The sequence below is a fragment of the Chiroxiphia lanceolata genome, chromosome 2 (assembly GCF_009829145.1).
Source record: "Chiroxiphia lanceolata isolate bChiLan1 chromosome 2, bChiLan1.pri, whole genome shotgun sequence".
NCBI classification, from domain to species: Eukaryota; Metazoa; Chordata; class Aves; order Passeriformes; family Pipridae; genus Chiroxiphia; species Chiroxiphia lanceolata.
The window spans coordinates 33,894,414-33,912,757 of record NC_045638.1 but is presented as its reverse complement, the minus strand read 5'-3'; the positions used below and the strand labels follow the sequence as shown (position 1 = coordinate 33,912,757).

The window sequence follows — 18,344 nt, the reverse complement described above, 5'->3', positions numbered from 1 at the left end:
TTTCCTAAAGATAAGTGAAGTTCTGTGTGTAATGGTAAATATTTTACGGCAGTTGTGTAAGCAGCATCTGTGTATTACTTCTCAGTTTTGGATTTGAATAGTAGTTACATAACACAAAGATGCTTCTGAATAAGTATTCAGCAGTTTGTTGGTTTTTTTTAATGTATTCACTCATGACTTTGGTATGCAAAGATATTCTGTTTTTCAATTTCATGTATTGCTCTTCTCCCTTACTGTTGCAAGTTATAGCCTCGAATTCCCTAGGGATGTTGATACCTGTTTTGCAGCATTTTATGAAGCAGAGAACAACATCTATAGAAGAAAAGTTATCCTGGTCATTAGAATTCTCCAAGGGAGATCCAAATTACTAAATCATCAGGAGACTTGTGTTACAGCCAGTGCTTTTGTGAGCGGTTCCAGCTACCAGAGTCCTACTGTTTATTCTGTTGCGAGTATTTGTCCTCTTGAACACAAAGTGTATTGGGAACTGACCTGGGCTGAGGCAGCTCTTTGCTCTTCTACCATGTGCAGCTGATTTTAGTCTTGATCAGTTCCATAATATGGTTCTGCATCTGAGAGGAGGCGTTGTAGCAGTTGGAGGGAAGAAGGAGGGGCTGTGAGAGATGCCTTGCACAGGAGGACCAGTTTGAACTGGTTAAATTAATTTATTAATCAGTGCCTTGATGTCATCATATGTTCTGGTCAAGATACCTAGCTTTTCAGTTTGGTTTGGTGAAAGGGGCTGTTGACTTTATACTTCTCTGTTTTGTGACTTTATGTAGCTTGACTTTGAATAACTTTTCCTGAAGGGAAAAATGAGACCCCGTGCCTTTGCCCCCACCCACTATTGAATGTGTGGATAGTTCTGAGTGACCAAATCCAAGCTTTTGATAAGAATTTGTCACTAAAAGAAAGTTAATTTTGCTATCTTTGAGCCTGTCTGTTTCACACACTTTTAATCTGAAAATAGCATAGCTAGAGAATCAGAGATCCTGGAAATCATTTAAATCCCAATCGTACACACACACACACACACACACACACACACACAAAATATTCTAGTGAGGTGATACGTGTGTTTTCTTTCTTCTGGGACAAAATATAAAATCAGATGTGTTTTAAATGTTAGCCTTGAGAGAAAATTGTTGTGTGTAACTATATATAATGTATTATTTTTAACAGCTTGCTTTTACACGAGATGGACTATGTGGCTTGTGGAACGAAATGGTAAAAGATGGGGAGATTGTATATCCTGGAACAGAATTAATACAAAGTGGTGAACTACCTCCAAGAAAAGGTATGCATTTTAATTTTTTTTTATTTATTCAATTTTTCTTGTGATGATGAAATTGGACTTCAAACTCCATACTGTGACAGAACTTCAGTTTATCATCACCTGTCTATATGATTTGCAGGTGTTCATGTTTTGAATGAAATACAACTGAAAGTGATTTCTTAAAAATATACTTCAAATGAAGGCTTAAATCTGTTCCAGCCTTCTGAAATTTAACTTCATAATTAGGCATGTTATTATGAGAGAGGCTTGTGTAGTGGGTTGACCGTGGCCAGATACCAGGTACCCACTAAAGCTGCTCTCTCACTCTCCCTCTGCAATTGGACAGAGGGGAGATCAAAAAAACAGCTAAGAATTCATGAGTAGAGATAAGAGCTGGGAGAGGTCAGTGACTGATTACCTTCACAGGCAAAACAAGACTCAAAGTGGGGATAGTACTTATATTTATTACTAACAGGATAAGAGCTAAAGAGTGAGAAATAAAACAGTCTTAAAAAACACCTTATCCCCATGCCTCCTTCTTTCCATGTTCTCCCTCCCACCCCCCAGCAGTGTAGGGGGACAGGGAATGGGGGTGACAGTCAGTTGTTGTTTCTGCCGCTGCTCAGAGAGAGGAGTCCTTCCCCTGCTCCTGTGGGGTCCCTCCTTGGAGGAGACAGTCCTTAATGGACTTCTCTGGCGTGAGTCCATCCCTTGGGCAGCAGCTCTTCCCAAACTGCTGTCCCATGGGTCACTTCTGCATGGGGTTCAGTCCTTCTTGAATGAGCTGTACCAATGTGGGTCCCCCACAGGGGCCACAAGTCCTACCTGGGAAAAACCTGCTCCAGCATGGGCTTCCCTCTCCATGGGCTGCAGGTCTCCGGCAGGACCCTGCTCCATCTTGGGCCTCCTACGGGGTCACAGCCTCCTTCATGCATCCACCTGCTCCAACATGGGCTCCTCCATGGGCTGCAGGTGGGTCTCTGCACCCCGATGGTCCTCCATGGGCTGCAGGGGCACAGCTGCTCCACCATGGTCTGTACCACAGGCTGCAGGGGCCTCAGCTCCAGTGCCTGGAGCACCTCCTGCCCCTCCTTCTGCACTGGCTTTGGTGTCTATGTTGTTATTCCCATGTTCTCACTCTGCTCTTCCCTGGCTGGAATTTCTTCTGCGCAACAATCTTCTTTTCTTAAATATGTTTTCACAGAGGTGTTACTATTGTTCCTAATTGGCTCGGCCTTGGCCAGCAGCAGGAAGTCTGTCCTGGAGCCGGCTGGCATTGGCTTCATGAGACACGGGAAGCTTTTAGCAGCTTCTAACAGAAGCCACCCCTGTAGCCCCACCCCCCTGCCCACTACCAAAACCCAGCCTCAGAAACCCACTACAGCTTGTCAGTGTCTTTTTGTTTGGTATGCTTGGTGTGTTTACAGCTGAAGCCTTTGTTTAAAGAAAGTGGGTTGAGGAATGGGATAAAGCCGATACTGCTATTTCAAATACTGTTTACGATCTTCATAAAGTAACTGAAAGGTCATCTAAAAAACTGTCCACAATCTGACTGAGAATGTAGTGCTTTTTTCTGTGTGTGTGTGCCTTCCAGTGTACTTGAGAGCCATTCAAACATTGCAACTCCTGCAAATGGCAAAGAAATACATCCATTTAGAAAGATTACTTTGGTGGAGGTGGATTTTGTTTTGTGATGAGCTATGCCAGAATGGAGGGATTCTGCTCTTGCCTTTTTTCCATCTTCATATTATGGTGCTTTTTCGACTCCTTATTGAAGAGAAAATTAAAACATTCAAAAAAAGAAAAGATTTGTTTCTTAATCTGGCTGAAATGGATTTACCAAATGGTGAGATAAGTTTTGTCAGTAATTTATAAGACCCCCAAATAAATGAGAAGGGTGGAAATACTGCCTTTGGTATCAGTGAACTATTATTTCAGCATCTGTTACTTCCTGAACTGTACTGTTGGATAGACATGGTATTTCAGACCAGTTACGCTCAATTCCTTATGTAGACAATTTTTTTGTAACTATAGTATACCTTCTTTAAAAATAGGAGGGAGAGGAATGTGTTTTTGACTAGAGGAAGTTATTCCTACAGGAAAGAAGCTGTAATAGTTTATGAGAGGAGAGTGAATTCTGTGTTATTTTTATCAAGAGTACAAGCTGTGTAGGTTATGAGTGGCTGTGTGCTGTAGTAAGGACTAGAGTTATGCTCCTAGCTGTTTCAGAGTTAGAAATCTTTTGTCTTTCTTCTTCTGCTGGCCTTTTTGAATATTATTGCTGACACTGGGCAAAAATACAGCTGATCTTATGAGAAAGGCTACTACAATAGCTTCCCATGAAATGAGTGGAGGTAAGGTAGTGTAATACTTCTTTTTTCTTTGGATTGGCCAGTTCCATGTGTATTACTAAAAGGCCTTGTAAACTTGATGTAGTGAAGGGAAGGATTACCCCCTAAGTGAACTATGGAAAATGCTTTCCTGTTCACTGAAAGCTCATGAGAGAGGAGTTGTGATGGTTGTAGTATAACAATTCCACACACGCTGCTTTCATGTAGCGAGAAGATAACATCTATAATAAGGAAAACTATAATAAAGTAAATAACTACTTTACCAGTGAAATTGATTAATTCATCTTTTTGTGCCAGATACTTACACCTTGTTTTTAGAGTTGTACCTGTGCTGGTCTTTGAGAGAAAACTATTCTTCTACTGACTTTATAGCTAAGTAGCTGCAGTTGAATTGATACTTTTGTTAGTTATGGTGCTGTACTGTTTTCAATAGTTCTGAGAAAGCTTATAGAAAGGTGTCATAGTATAATAGGTTTTAGTGTTCAGGGGAATCACTGAAATATCAGGTAGGAAATTGCAGTCTGTCACTTCTGATGCAAAATGTAGAGAGCAGTGTAAAGTAAAAAACCAGAAGTGTTAGGTAAGTCAGTCTTCTGTGACTTCACATGTTCATCCACATGGGGACATTTGTTCTGAATAATGATGTGATTTTTTAAAAAATGCTGTATATATGTATGTGTGACTTCGAAGGATCAAAAAGGTATAAGGTGTTAAAGGCTGTAGGATACTGTTACTTAAAAATACAGAATTTCTGACAGTTTACTTTATACAGTAAAGGCTTTTATGTTACCTTAAAGCATCCAAGCTGCAATCAGGCTTTTGAAAGCTTTCTTATATCCATAGTGGTGGTGGTGATGTTGAAGGCAGATTGCCACTTGTTTCCAGTACTGTATTGTGATGGCTTTACCTTAGCCAGCTGCCCACCCTTCCAGGTCCTCACTTGCTGCCCTTCCTCAATAGGACTTCAAAAAGGAAAAGCTAGGGTATTGAGATAAAGCCAAGGAAATCACTTACCAGTTACTGTCATGGGTAAAATAGTCTTGAGAAAAATTAATTTAGTTTATTTTAGTGCCAGTTGAGATAGAATTGGATGTGAGTAACAAAGATGAAAACACCACCTTCCCCTTGCCCTTGTGTCTAGAGGAGTTAAGTGTGGGTACCACATAGCACAGATCACACCTGTTCCTTTCCACAACTGGAGAGTGTATGTTCTTCTACATAGGTACTTCTAAAACATTTACTACTCTAAATGCTACAGTAGTTTAGAACTTTAAATAAGAGCTTTTTGAAGCTCTTAATGCTTAGCATCAATGTGTGAATTCTATTATAGTGAAGTTCGCTTTCATAAATGGCACTGTGCTGGGCCCTACAGGATTGTAGAATGCAACGGTCTTGCTTACTAGACTGGAGCTTTAAGAAGAAAGAGCTAATCAAGGCTATTTTTGGTCAGTGTCAATCAGATTGTATATTTGATTCTGTTAGGCAGTAGTGAATCACAGAAGCAGAAAAAGTGACAGTTTGCACCTCTGAACTTGCAGCTTGAATTGAGTTTCATTAAATCGAGATCTAGGTATTGATCTGTTTAGTTTGTGCTTAGTTTTTTGCATAAATGATCTACAAATGTAATTCAAGGAGTGGGAAAAGTACATACGAGTAATGAGAGTTATGAAAAACCCAGTGGTTTTATAAAAAAAGGAATATATATTCATCTCAATATTCAGACTTAGGTACTAAATTGACTAATTTGGAGATAAACAAGAGAGGCTGCTGTAAGTAGTCCCTTTTATTCAGTCTGTTTTAAGAAGTTTTGACTTCATACTTTACTCCATGGTAACTCTTTTTCCACCGATGCTGTCGCTCTCTGTTGATGCTCTCTGGACTGCTCAAAAGAGGCACTTCATTCTTTCAGCGGATATTAGGAGTGGCAATAGACATGCTATTGATAGCAAAAACCAGTTTGTTTCTCTCTAGGAAGAATATGCAAGTAGTGTGTTTTTTCTCTTCTATTAGCAAGAGCATTTGGTTAGGAATAACCTCTTTTTGTTTTTTCTTCATGGCACTTTCAGAAAAACATGTTTGATAAATGTGTTAAACAGAATGTGTTTGCATGTTTCCAAGTATCATCTGAGGACACAGCTGTGACAGTACTGATGTCCAAATACAGGTGCACTTGCAGCGTGGCATGTACTTAAAGGATAATCAGGCTGCCCTTGGGAAATTTGGATTAGATTAATGTCTTGTATGCTGGAAGCTGTGTACTGAAAATAATAAAAAGGATTAAATAATATTATTCTTACTAAATTTTGAAGTTAGAGAACTCTTACTGTAAATTTTTAAGACTTACCAGTCAAGTACACAGGACTCTTTTATGGGTTCCTATTTTTTATTTATTTTTGATTCCTCAGACTTCATAGGTGGGAATTTCTGTTTCAATTAGCTTTTCTAAGTTACAGGGCAAAACCATGAAATTATTAGCCTCATGCCTCTGTCTTGCCTTTGGTAAACACTGTGGCTTCCTCTTCTGTTCCCTCATTACTGAAAGTTGGACCTTTGTCAGCCTGATGCCATTGAATCCACAAACCTCATTCAGTGTTGCACCTGCAAGCAAATTAAATAAAGTCCAAATGCCACAAGCAATTCCAAAGAGGCTGGCAGAAATGAAATCTTTATGGTAAGAATAACAGCATGTGGAATTGGTGATGATGGCTGCTGTTCAGACCATGTATGTATCAGACCATAGTAGTATGCAGGCATGTAGGCTGGCTCCTGCTTTGAGCTTCCTCTTTTGTGTAAGAAAGAACTTGTTGGAAGTGAGAAGTGTTGCTTTGCACCCCCTCTCTTCTGCTTTCCCTGACCCAGCTATGGGCTGTACCCAGCGGCTCAAGAATTCAGTGCTCAGCTGGGGATTATTATACTCTCTCTGCAGGACAGAGGGAAGCCTGTAATCACCCTGTTGGACAGTTTGACTTCATAAGTGTAAAATGCTCTATTACAAATTCAACAGATAATTTAAAGAATGCATTTAAAAAAATAGTATACTAGGGAAGAAAATAAACTTTATTTCTGATTAGAGTTAGGAGGTCAGAATCTTGTATCATCTTGACTTCTGTATCTGAAAGGGTGTGTAAACATGGCTTGCAAATGTATAGGCATGTGTTCTTCCCTCACAAATAACTATCAATTGAAGTTTACACACACACATATATATATATATATATACATACATACATATATATGTATATATATATGTGTATATATATATATGTATATATAAGAAAACACTTTAACAGAAAACAAATTACTATTTCATATTGCAGCTGAAATACTTCCTGAATCTGGGACTACCAAATGCTGATTTAGAGTAGTTGTGAAATACAACCCTTGCCTGAGCACCCTGTGTGACTTTTTGCCTTGTGAATGGCAACATCTGTGGAGAAAAGTGTTGCAGGCTTTCTCTTTCTACTGAGAGATTCCTGATGATACCCATTCATTGGCATTTCAGAGCAGCATAAGACCATACTGCAATACGTGGTGGAGGCAACTATGTGGTATTTATTGTCTTTTTTTCGTCATTGATTATGAAATATAAGTTCCACTTCTAGTGCTTCCTTTTTATCCTCCATTTATACTGGATTGGGCTGTGGCTGTCTAAGATAATGCACACATGGTAAGCTACTGCTCTCTGCTTTGGGAGCAGAATTCTAGATGGGGATGGTTACTACAGTTGCTTTGTTTTGACTGGGGATGCCTACCTGCCTCAGCTTAAGCCAAAACATAGTTAAGAGAAAGTTCTTTCAGGGAAATGTTACACAGTTGTTTTCCCTGACCACAATATTCACACTTCACTTTGAGAAAAATTAAGTTAAATCAGGTTATCACACTGCACTGTGTTTTTGCATACATTGTTTTGAAAGCTGTCTTATAACTTGTTACTTTGGCCTATTCTGGCTTTGCTCAAGATTTTATTCTTCCTGCCTCTCTTTCTGAAATATCTTTGGGTCTCCCTTTTTACAAATCTCTTTCATAAGTGTAACTGAGCTTCCATAATTATGATGTCAGTGCTGCTGCTTTTGATTTAGACTGATACTTGTCCCTTAGCTTTGTCCCTTAGAGGGCAAGTGGTTTTTTTGGAAGTATAGTGAACTGTCTTTTAATGAGATTTTTAGCTCAGCTTCTTCCCACTTTTTCTCTCTTTGCTCCCCTTTCCTGTTCATGCAAACAAAGAAATTCTCCTGTGGATTTACATGTTGTTTACAGTACAAAGCTTGAGTTCCCACCTGGATTGGGACCTTCTGTATTTGCAGTGAGGAGCTGGACTAAATGACTAAGTTTGCAGCCCTTGGTTGTCATCCTTTGCCAAGGATCTATTTAGAAGTTCTCCTACAGCTGCCTGCAAAACAGTGTCTTGGCACAGCACCCTTCTACCCACTAACTAAAATTCCAGACCTTGTGAAGTGTGTCTCTAACTGTGTGGGTGAGTGGCAAAACACAGATTATGGTGTTACTGTGGAAATATTCTGAACCACTGGGACTGAACAGTGTCCTTAGTTATAATGGATTCCGTACCTTTAGTATTATTTGCTTGTGCCTTTGAATAGAAGCAACTGGATTAAATCACATTTTGGACATTGTTATCATGCTGATGACTCATAGGCTGTTCCTCAGTGTTTGAGGGAGACGGTTGTACCCTCTATGATTGCCACTTAAAAGAGGGATATCCAAGCTGCATTTTCTTATTCTCAAGTGACTTTGTTATCTCTTTAGCTCACAATCTCAGCTCTAGCATGGATACTGCAGTTATGTCTCTTCTTCCTTTTTTCCTGCTCTTCAATCTTGATCTTCCACCTCCTGAGTACTTCTGTCTGACAGGTTAGGAAACGCTAGCTTTAATTTAAAACTTGTATAATTAAGGCACCCCAAAAAGGTTTATTTGGGATGTGCTATTGTCTATAGCCTAACAAATTTTAAACAAAGAGGTAATCACAGATCCAGTTACAACCAGATTAAACATTAATTTTCTGTCAGGCAAGATGGAAAGAGTAGTTGAATGGTTTTGTACATTTGATAGGTGTATTTTATTTGTTCTGAGCCTTTGAACTCACTCTCTGTCGGAGTGAGGCAGGCTGCAGTCAGATGTTCTGTGTCTGGCTACAGCTGTAAACCCCTCATTATTATCTTCTGAAATAATGCTGGTACAAATGCATTTTTGCTGGGGATGTGTGGGGTGTGATAGGAAAACAGACAAAATAGTAGTGCTTATCTGACATGGTGTGGCTGGGACATTTAGGGAGGCAGTCTCTCTACACTAGGTGGGCAGATCGGAATGGAAGACTGGCCAGTTGTAAGAGCCAGGTGAAAATGGCTGGAACTAAACTCTTCAGAGATAAGTTTCAAATGCTGGACTGGAGTAATTTTGGATGGTATTGTTTGAAAAGAAGAGCAGGGTGAGAAAAGCTGTTGCCCACATGTCCCTTTATTGCAAGGCAAACTTATGCATTGAACTGACTTGGAGTATGGGTATGGAAATCCATATTCCCAGTGTGAATAAGGACAGATGTCCAGCTCTCTAATTCTACTGTGTTTAGAAAATTAGGACTTTCATGGAGCCTTTGATTACAGAGATAAGTGACTAATGTCTGTGTTCTGTCTTTATGAAAGTAGTCTCAAGAGGACTGGAAATGCTGCTTCATTGCTTGGGCAGAAAATAGTGGTATTATTTTCATTACTTACTGGTAATTACTAAGATGCCGGATACATTACAGATGTTGAAATACTGCTGCATAAAAGTAGTGTAAATGCCAATATATAGCTCTCTGTGATTTTGAAATTAAGGCAATTACTATCTTTTTCCTGTGTTGGAAATGGAATATAGAAACAAGTAAATTCTATGGAAATGCTGATAGTTGGAAGCAAAACCTGACTTAAAGTGCATCCTTTGCAGTACTGTGTTGCAAATCCATTGCAAGTCTTACGTGACGGTATCGATATTAAACGTTCATCACTCCGAGGAGATTACAGTGGGGATTTCTGGGTTTTAAGGTCACTGTCTTACGAAATGTAAGATGAGACCTAGCACCTGTGACAGTTAATATGGTGAAATACTACTTCCCCCCACCCTGTACTCTTAATGATAGACAGTATTACTCTAAGCTTTTGGGCTGGGTATTTCACCTTTACACGTCTAAAATAGACCTGAATTCAAAGGGAAAGTAGCTTAACTGATCTTTTTTTATTTCCTTTAGATGATAGCACTGAATGCCAAACTGCATCAAAGAAAGAAGAGCAAAACGACAAAGAAAAGAAAGATGAAGAAGAGACTCCACTGCCCACTTACAGGGCCAAATCGATTGTTGAGAGTTGGGTGTGGGGCAAACAACCAGGTATTACAGCTGTTTTGGTTATTGTCACTGAAGCATTACGTGTTCTCTATTGATCGCTACTTTTGTAGCATCAGGAAGTAATTGCATCAAATGTACTTGCTCACAGATGGATCTTTTAGGTTAGTGCAATAAGTTGGATAAGTGGTTAACTATGATTTAAATAAACATTTACTATAATTAATTTCAGATATAATTAGACTCATAACTTGAAGAGTCAATTTGCACCTTTCGGTTGCTTGAAGGAGTGATAAAGTGACTTGGAACAAATGAAGTTATGCAGTGAAATGTTCCAGTGTCTTCAGAATATTTCTTTTTGGGTGAAGACGTTAAAAAGAAATGGCTTAGTTTCTGAAACCTGAATGTGGTGCAGGCAATAAAGGTTTAATAAATGATTTTTCACTTTGATTTCATGATCTGGGAGATTGAGTGAATCATGGAAGGGAGGTTGAAATGGTTAGTTCAATTAAGTGTTTGTCCTGACTTTTGTTGACAGTAAACTTACCCTTTGGTGGAAAAATGGTTTATGTGTTCACATGTTCATGTGGGGGTCTATAAAATACTGATTTTGATATTGAAGCCAGTTAAAGTTCATGGCTGTTTGTTACTGTAAATCAGCAGTTCATTGTCTAAAATAGTCCATGTTTAAAAATAGCAGATCAGAAGAAGCTTCACTTTGGTGGTTTGTTTTACAGTTCTGGTGCATAATGTTGCCTGATTCAGATGTTGGCATGTACAAACTTCGGAGACATCTCATGTGCCACTTGTCCTTTCCCCTCACCCAGAAATACTTGAAGGTCCCCAGGAAAAGTATTATCTCTTCAGTGCCAGAATCTGCATCTGTGTAGCTCTGTTTGCTAGGGAAGCTGTTTGTTTCTGTTGAGCCACAGGTCAGCTGCCAGTCTGCTGTCCTCTGCTCTGTGCCAACCAGCTTGCTTGCTCCCTTTTCTTAAGGGCAGGAGGACAGATGGATGTGGTGTCACTCTGGTAGTGGGACAGAATTTTGCAATATAGGAGGAATGAAAAGAATTGCCACTACAGTGGAAGGGGAGTGAGAATTGAATCTGTTGAAGAGATATAAGCAGAAGGTCACATTTATGTTTTATATTCTTATTTAATGTCTGTTACTGAACAGTAAAATAAAACTATTTATGAAATGATAAGGTAATTTTTATTTCTTGAAAAGATTAGAAACAGTTCCACTAGTGCAACAACTATCTGTCTAAAAACTGAGCTTTACAAACAAATAAATTGTGATTCAAATTCACTGTAATCTGATCTCATTTCTTATGTTTAAGATGCTAAATATTGCATACTTACAAAGTTAGTTTAAAGTCACCTTAATTGCTGTCTGACTAGAAAATGCACTTTCTACTTAGAAGTTTCAGTAGAGGTGCTACTGTTCTGTTTCCCCTCAGGACAAGAAAGTAAATGAGGAAATAATCTTAATGCAAACATCCTTAAATGAATAAGCAATGTACAGTTGAAGTGGGGATATGGTTTTTTTGTGTAGTCAGATCTGGTTTGTATTAATGGTGCATTAATCTATTATGATGGTAAATCCATGTCACGGTGTTGTACTTCTGGGGTTTCCTCATGTGTGAGTGAGGGCTTGTTTACAGACAGTGCTGCATCTTGTTTTCCGATACTGTTAGTACAGCTGACTGCACAAAGAAATGATTTAGAGTCAGCACCAAACATGGAAGATTAAAATTAACCCTGTGACTTCAGTGGGCTATTGTTGAGTTACCTGTCATTAGCAACTGCAATTGACTCTTCCTGTGTTTGCTTTGTGAAAGAGAAAGAGATACGCAGAACTTCCATCCTGTGAGGGGCTCCTAGTTACATGATTAAATCTAAATTTATACTGTGTGCAGAAGGAATTAAAAAGTAGTCATGGCACTGAAAAAACTTGCTTTTAACCTTCTTCATTTTGATATTTTCTGCTTTTATCAAATTTCTTGATCAATACTCATTTGGTTTAGCATTTGTAAATCTAAAGGATGAAATTTGACCTCCCCGTTTTACATTTCTTAGAACTTCTCCATCCCTGTTTTTTTCTTTTACTTTCTTGCCACTAGAAACAGATTTTAACTTGCCTTCACATCATCACTGCATCCCATTCCCTCTGCCCCTGTTTCCTCTGCCCCAGCTTGAAACCACTTGTTGAGCCCCAGGTAACTGTTTGGTTGCTCCTCATGCCCTTATAAGGGGGGTGTATGCACGTGTATGTTTTTATACACACAGGAATTTCAGTTCTTGCTGTTTTGTTCTGTGTATCATGAGTATTTGAACATCAATTTAAACAAGTTTTGCTGATGATTTAAAACCTGGAAAATTATAGAATCATAGAATATGCTGAATTGGAAGGGACCCATCAGGATGGAGTTGAATTCTCAGCCCTGCACAGGACACCCCAAGAGTCACACCAGGTGCTTCTTGAACTCTGTCAGGCTTGGTGCTGTGACCACTTCCCTGGGGAACCTGTTTCTCTGTGAGAAAAACTTTTTCCTGATATCTAACCTAAACCTCTCCTGACACAGCTTCATGCTGTTTTCTCAACTCCTGTCACTGATCACGAGTGAAGAGATCAGTACCTGCCCCTCTGCTTCCCCTTGTGAGGAAGTTGTAGATTGCAGTGAGGTCTCTCCTCTTGTCTCCTCCTCTCCAGGCTGAACAAACCAAGTGACCTGAGCTTCTCCTCGTAAGGCTTCCCTTCCAGACCCTTCACCATCCTTGTGCGTCCAGCCACATAATGAGATGGATTTTGAATGCACATGCAACTAATCATCATTTCTCCTGCTGAATACTAATAAAGTCAAGTCTGATGGTGGTCATGTTTTTAATTGGGGAGCCGACTTCAGAAAGCTAAAAGCTAAATACCCTTTAGGCATTATATTCTTTGTTGGTATAAAATAACTTTGGGAGCATATTTAGGTTTGTTTCTGAAGGAAATCATATGTATGTGACTGCATTTTTGTCCTTCCCTCTAACTTTTGAATTCACTCATTCTGCAGGCTTAGAGGGTCATTAGAAGCCAGTTAAGCCAAGCCAGCTGCATCCTTTATCTCCTCTTTGTCCAGTGGAAATAGCACATAGTGGAAAGGGAAAGAAGAGACAAAATACAAAGTTCTCTAGGAAATTAGAGCACATTAGTTCTGCTGATGACAGGAATGTGTGCTCATTATAACAGTAGATTCCTGCCAAATTCTCTTTGAAATGTGTTTTCAGGTCTGAAATCTCTCCACACTGTAACATCTATGTTTGCTGTTACTAAAGCTTGTGACTCAACCCAAGTCCTTGAAACTTTTCAGTCTGATATTGGCATTTTTAAGGTGCTTAATTTACCAGTCAGAAGCCTGTGTTCCCTACAAGAGCTGAGGAAATGAGTGTTAAACTATGAAGCATGTTAAGGTGTTTCCTTGAGCTGCTAAAGCAGGAGCAAACATGCCTTAGGACAGGTAACTTATATTAGGCTCAGGTTAGGTTAGTGTTCTGGCTGTGGCTGAGATGGTTTAAGAAGTCACTGTCTTCTTATTTTGTTCCATGTTTTGCTCAGATATCTAAATAACATGTCACTTCTTAATACTGTTCTACCAAAAAGTCACAGTTAGACAATTCCACTGTTTTTTCCTTCTAATGCAGAGAACTTTGGGCAGGAAGAATTAAGAAGTGCAGACATGTGATTACGTTAATTGTTGAGGGGAGAGAGATGTGATAAATTTTAACAGAAGGTGGTAAAGCCCTTACCTGTCTCTACTGCAGCCAGCAACATCTCTAACTATGGTTGTCAATTAACAAGTATTCTGCTAATGGTGATTTGAGAATTTATACTGGTATGGTGTGACTTCAACTCCTACAGTGTAGGTACAGATTAGGTAAATAATGTGTCTCCACCCTCATAGAATAACTGGCAAAGCATAGCATTGCAAGGGATGGTTAACATCAAGGGCTGGTGTAGTGACATATGAACAGTTTTGTTTAAAGAGTTCCCTGTAACCTTCTCCGATGAAACTTGAATCGTTACTATTAATAAGCTATTCTCTCACTAGGCTGTTTAGTTCATTGGTAATAAGTGTTGCTTAGACTTGAGGGTTTATTGAAATGAGTTTCACTGGGTTGATTCCCAGATATATTTAAATCTTTCTAAAGATGAACGGAATTTTTTGTAAAGATAAATTTACTTATGACACAGGAGAAAATTTAAAGTGAGGAAGTATATAGATATATCTCACTTTAAAATAGCGTTACTTTTAATAAAACAAGGCAGTCCTTTGTTCAAGTCTTAGCTGTCTGAGTTACAGGACTACTGTGATCTGTTCCAGTCTTTACTACACTTTGTATATGAACTTTATTTTACATTCTTGAAATACTAAAGGAGTTTGTATAAAGTATTTAAGAGTAGAGTTATTTACTTCTAGTAGAAAACCTTCCTAAAATTGTAGCCATTTGAGATTTTGAAGGCAAAGCAAGAAGGAGTAAAGAAAATAATTTAATTACAGCTAAATTCAGTAAACTTAAATTTATTCTTTATGCAGGTTATTTTTGTATGGCTTGTATCTTGGTGAGGCTAAATGATATTTTCCATTAAGGAAATTGTCCTGCAATGTTTCAGTATTTGAAAATAGTGTATTGTAACTGGACAGTTCTTCATATTGCTAGTTTCTGAATGCAAAGACGTTGTGGGTTTTAGGGCTAATCACTTGAAAAATGGATTTTTTTCCAGCCCTTTTTTTTTTCATAAAAAGTCAAGACAGAATTTTAATTAATTCCTTTTCTAGCTTTTGTATTGTCTTAATTTGTTGACATTGACTTCACTGACAAGAAAGCAAAATAACTTGCTTTTAAAATTCCTTAACTCTAGGAAATGCTTTTGTGAAGTTTTTTTCTGTGAGACTTTGCAAAGTCTGTGGAACCATGGACTGTTTTTTAATTAAACCAGAACTAAACCTTTGAGGTATTAAAAACCTACAGTAATGTTGTTTTTTTTTTTTTTGTTTTTTTTTTTTTTTGTCAAATGAGCCAGCTGTTCTGTCAGATCATTGAGTAGGATGAGGTTACCTTTAGTATGTATTACTGAACCATTAGGAATTAATTCAGTAGGTGCTGCTATGGAACTTTTTCTGCAGACACACAGGACCATGTGTGTATACAATGGCCCAGCTCTGTGACTGGTACTGCTTGATGTGCATACATGGTATGCAGTGTAGGATTCTGTTTCTGTTCATTCAGAGTTCATACAGTAGATTGTGTCACCTGCTGCATTGGCGTGACTGGGATGCTGATAATGGCAGGGCTATTGCCCCGAATGTGAGCTCGCTGCCCAATGCACAGCACCAGTTTAAACACCAAGACAAGGTGTTCCTATTTCTTTATTCTAGTTTGCACAAAGTAGGGAGCTGGGTGGTAACCCATAAAAGGCTGGCTCCCCAGTCATCAAAACTTTACGCCATCTGTATGTTTTGGCAAACAGAAATCACGGTTCGCTGGCTACAAATTACGTAGTTCTCTTATTAATTAGTGTTCTACCTTCTATTTGTTAAATGTTTGTCTCATTTCTCATGCTAGTTAGTCTGCATGCTTGGTCTTTCTCTTCTTTTGAGTCAATGGGTTTCTTGAATCAGTGGGTCGTGAGTTGGTGGTCACAATCTCGCCCTGCCAGAATTATCTTTTATCTAGTTGGAGTTGATTTCAGCACAGTTGCTGAGTTAGCTTTTTAGTTTCTTCCTTGTTGTGGGAGTTCTGCCCCATGTCCCTGTGGCCTGTAAATTCTGCATTCATTGTGTCCACTCTCAGTGGCACATCTTTCTCCCCAGGCTTTGTTAACCTCCCTCTCTTGTCTGAGATCGTTGAAGCATGCCAAGCCCTAAACCTTAACAAGGCAGTTTTAATAACAAGTAATTTATCTTTCTAACACCTGGACATCACTGTGGCTGATTGAAAGTGGTGTGAAAGGTATGCAGTTGTAAACTTTGAGGAAAAATTCCTCATAAAATAATTGCTGGAGGATTGTAGGTGGTCTCTGCCTGTCCCAGGTGTTTCTTTTCAGTAGTTCCCATGACATATGTTTAATAAGCATGTTATTTTGAAATGAAGGCCTTTTTCCTCTAAGTCTTCAACTCTCAGAAATAATTTTAGAGGGTGTCCACAGTTGGATAACTTGCTAGTCAAGAAGGAAGGATGAATGCTGTATCTCTGTATTACTTGGCAGGCTGCTGTGTCTAGCACCTAGTGCTTGTTTTCTGTAGCACCATACATGGGCTCTCTTCCCCAAACATAAGTGTTAAAGTCCCTTGTTTTTTTTTCATTGACTATTTCGTTAATTTTCCTATAGAGACAAGAGACCATAATATGGGGAATGAATTGGCAGGATAAAATTATTTGCCAAAACCAACACTCAGTTGGTTAGAGCCTGGTACCGGTAATGCTAAGGTTGTTGGTTTGATCCCTGTAGGAGTCATTCAGTTAGAGTTGGACTCAATGATCATTGTGGGTCCCTTCCAACTCAGAATATTCTGTGATTTGGTGATGTTAAGCAAAGTCTCTTTGTGAAGCAGAGAACATGGTTATTTCATCCTTTGTTCTTATAGACTGGTGGTATGTAGAGGTAGATAGGACTTTAGTGTTAAGAAAGAGAAGGAAAAAGCTCAGATTTTTATGTCTTCCTATGGTTTACTTATCAGTATTGTCCATGCTCCCTGAAGTATATACTGCAAAATGGGGTTTTTTTGCTTACAAAATAAAAGTTAAGGTGCACCTAAGGTAACAGCAGCAGTCTCAGAACATGTAGTTTATATTTTGTGGAATGTTTTACTTTGCTATTCTAAGTAATGCTAACACTACAACTGAGATTTTTTTCCCTCAAAATTGTATTAAATGAAACAAAATTTCTTACATAAGCCTGGAGGTATACAGAAGCTTCAGGCTAGGTACTGATAGTCATCTATTAAAGCTGTTGAGTTAACTTCTATATGACCGTAATGTTAAGGGACAGTATAAAAGCCAAACCAAAGAAATCAAATGTGCCTTTGACAGGCATCTGTTTTATTTATGTGTTACTTTACACTGTGATCTGGAGGAGCCTTATGTACGTAACACTAATGCAGTGTGGCTTTTTGTCAAATTTGTTCATTTTGTTGTATTTCTTGTTGTTTGAGTCAGTGTGTATAATTGCTGCAATTGCTTTCGTCTATGAGGTCTAGACTGCAAGGAACACATTTTAATCTATTCTTACTTGGTGAAAAAATAAGTTGTTCCTCATAGTCAGGTGGAAAGATGTGAATTGCCTCAGGGAAAGGAATCTAACACATTATGAAATGGTGAAATGTGAGTAGCAATGTTGAAAACAGGCTGACAGCAAACCATAAGTGACTGTGCAATGTGATCCCGTGGCAGAAAAGGCTGCTTGAATTCTCTGCTGGGTACACAAAGATGTGTCGCAGAGTGGGGACAAAACATTGAAATAGTTTATGCAGTTACAGCTACAAAAAAAGTTATGCCTCATTAGATAAAATTTTCAACTTTAGAGACTACCATAAATGTATATAGCTCAGAGGCAGCTGTTCCAAAAAATATATTGGTTTTTGTATGGTTTTGTGGTTGTTATTTTTTTTTGAAGTTTGTCCATCTTCTCATAAGCCCTGTTACATATATGCAGACATATGGGTTTTTTTTCCCATACCCCTTATTCAGGTGTCAGTTAAAACAAAGGTACTTCTGTGGAGCAGCCAGGCAACAAATGTGGTTGGCTTAGGGACAAGTGCAGTAATTCAGCGCAAAGCAGAGTGGGGTCGCCCAGTGATCAGACTGTTAATGACAGGACAGAAAAGAACCCCTCTAAGAATGCACTTCATTGATATTTATCCTGTGAATTAAAGCTACAGAGAATATAAAAATAGTTTCCAAATCTCTATTTTAAAGTGGTTTTGTTATTGTTGACACTGTACTTCTTATCATCAGTTATTATATTACTAGGACTTTGGGCTGTTGAGTACTTTCTCTGATTAGTGAACAATTAATTCTCTAACATTGGTACTTAAGTCAGATCTTTTATTTGCTAATCGTACTTGCAAGCATCTTAAATTTCTGACATTATTTGTTTCAGAAGCGTAGCAGCTCTTGGCAGTGATCCTAGCACTTCTGAGAGTAGTTTTATAACTTTTGAGAAACTTAAGACAATGAGTATAGCTGCAAAATGAAAGCATATCCTTGTGGGGACATGCAGGGGACTTGCCTGCACTCAGGAGAAGTCTGACTGAGGTTGGATGGTGATAAGAATTTGCTGTCTAACTTGTTTTTTTGAAATGCATAAATATTTCCTGTGATGTTTTAATTTCAGGC

General features: G+C 38.6%; 1 protein-coding gene across 3 annotated transcripts in view; it reads left to right on the top strand.

The window, feature by feature from the left end:
- HERC2 (HECT and RLD domain containing E3 ubiquitin protein ligase 2) overlaps positions 1–18,344 on the top strand; it is a 105,361-nt gene that overhangs the window by 9,317 nt on the left and 77,700 nt on the right. For all 3 annotated transcript variants that reach the window (XM_032677825.1, XM_032677827.1, XM_032677826.1), the window contains exons 3-4: positions 1,183–1,297; positions 9,870–10,007. In XM_032677825.1, coding sequence (XP_032533716.1) covers positions 1,183–1,297; positions 9,870–10,007 — 253 coding nt within the window. The remainder of the gene's footprint in view (positions 1–1,182; positions 1,298–9,869; positions 10,008–18,344) is intronic.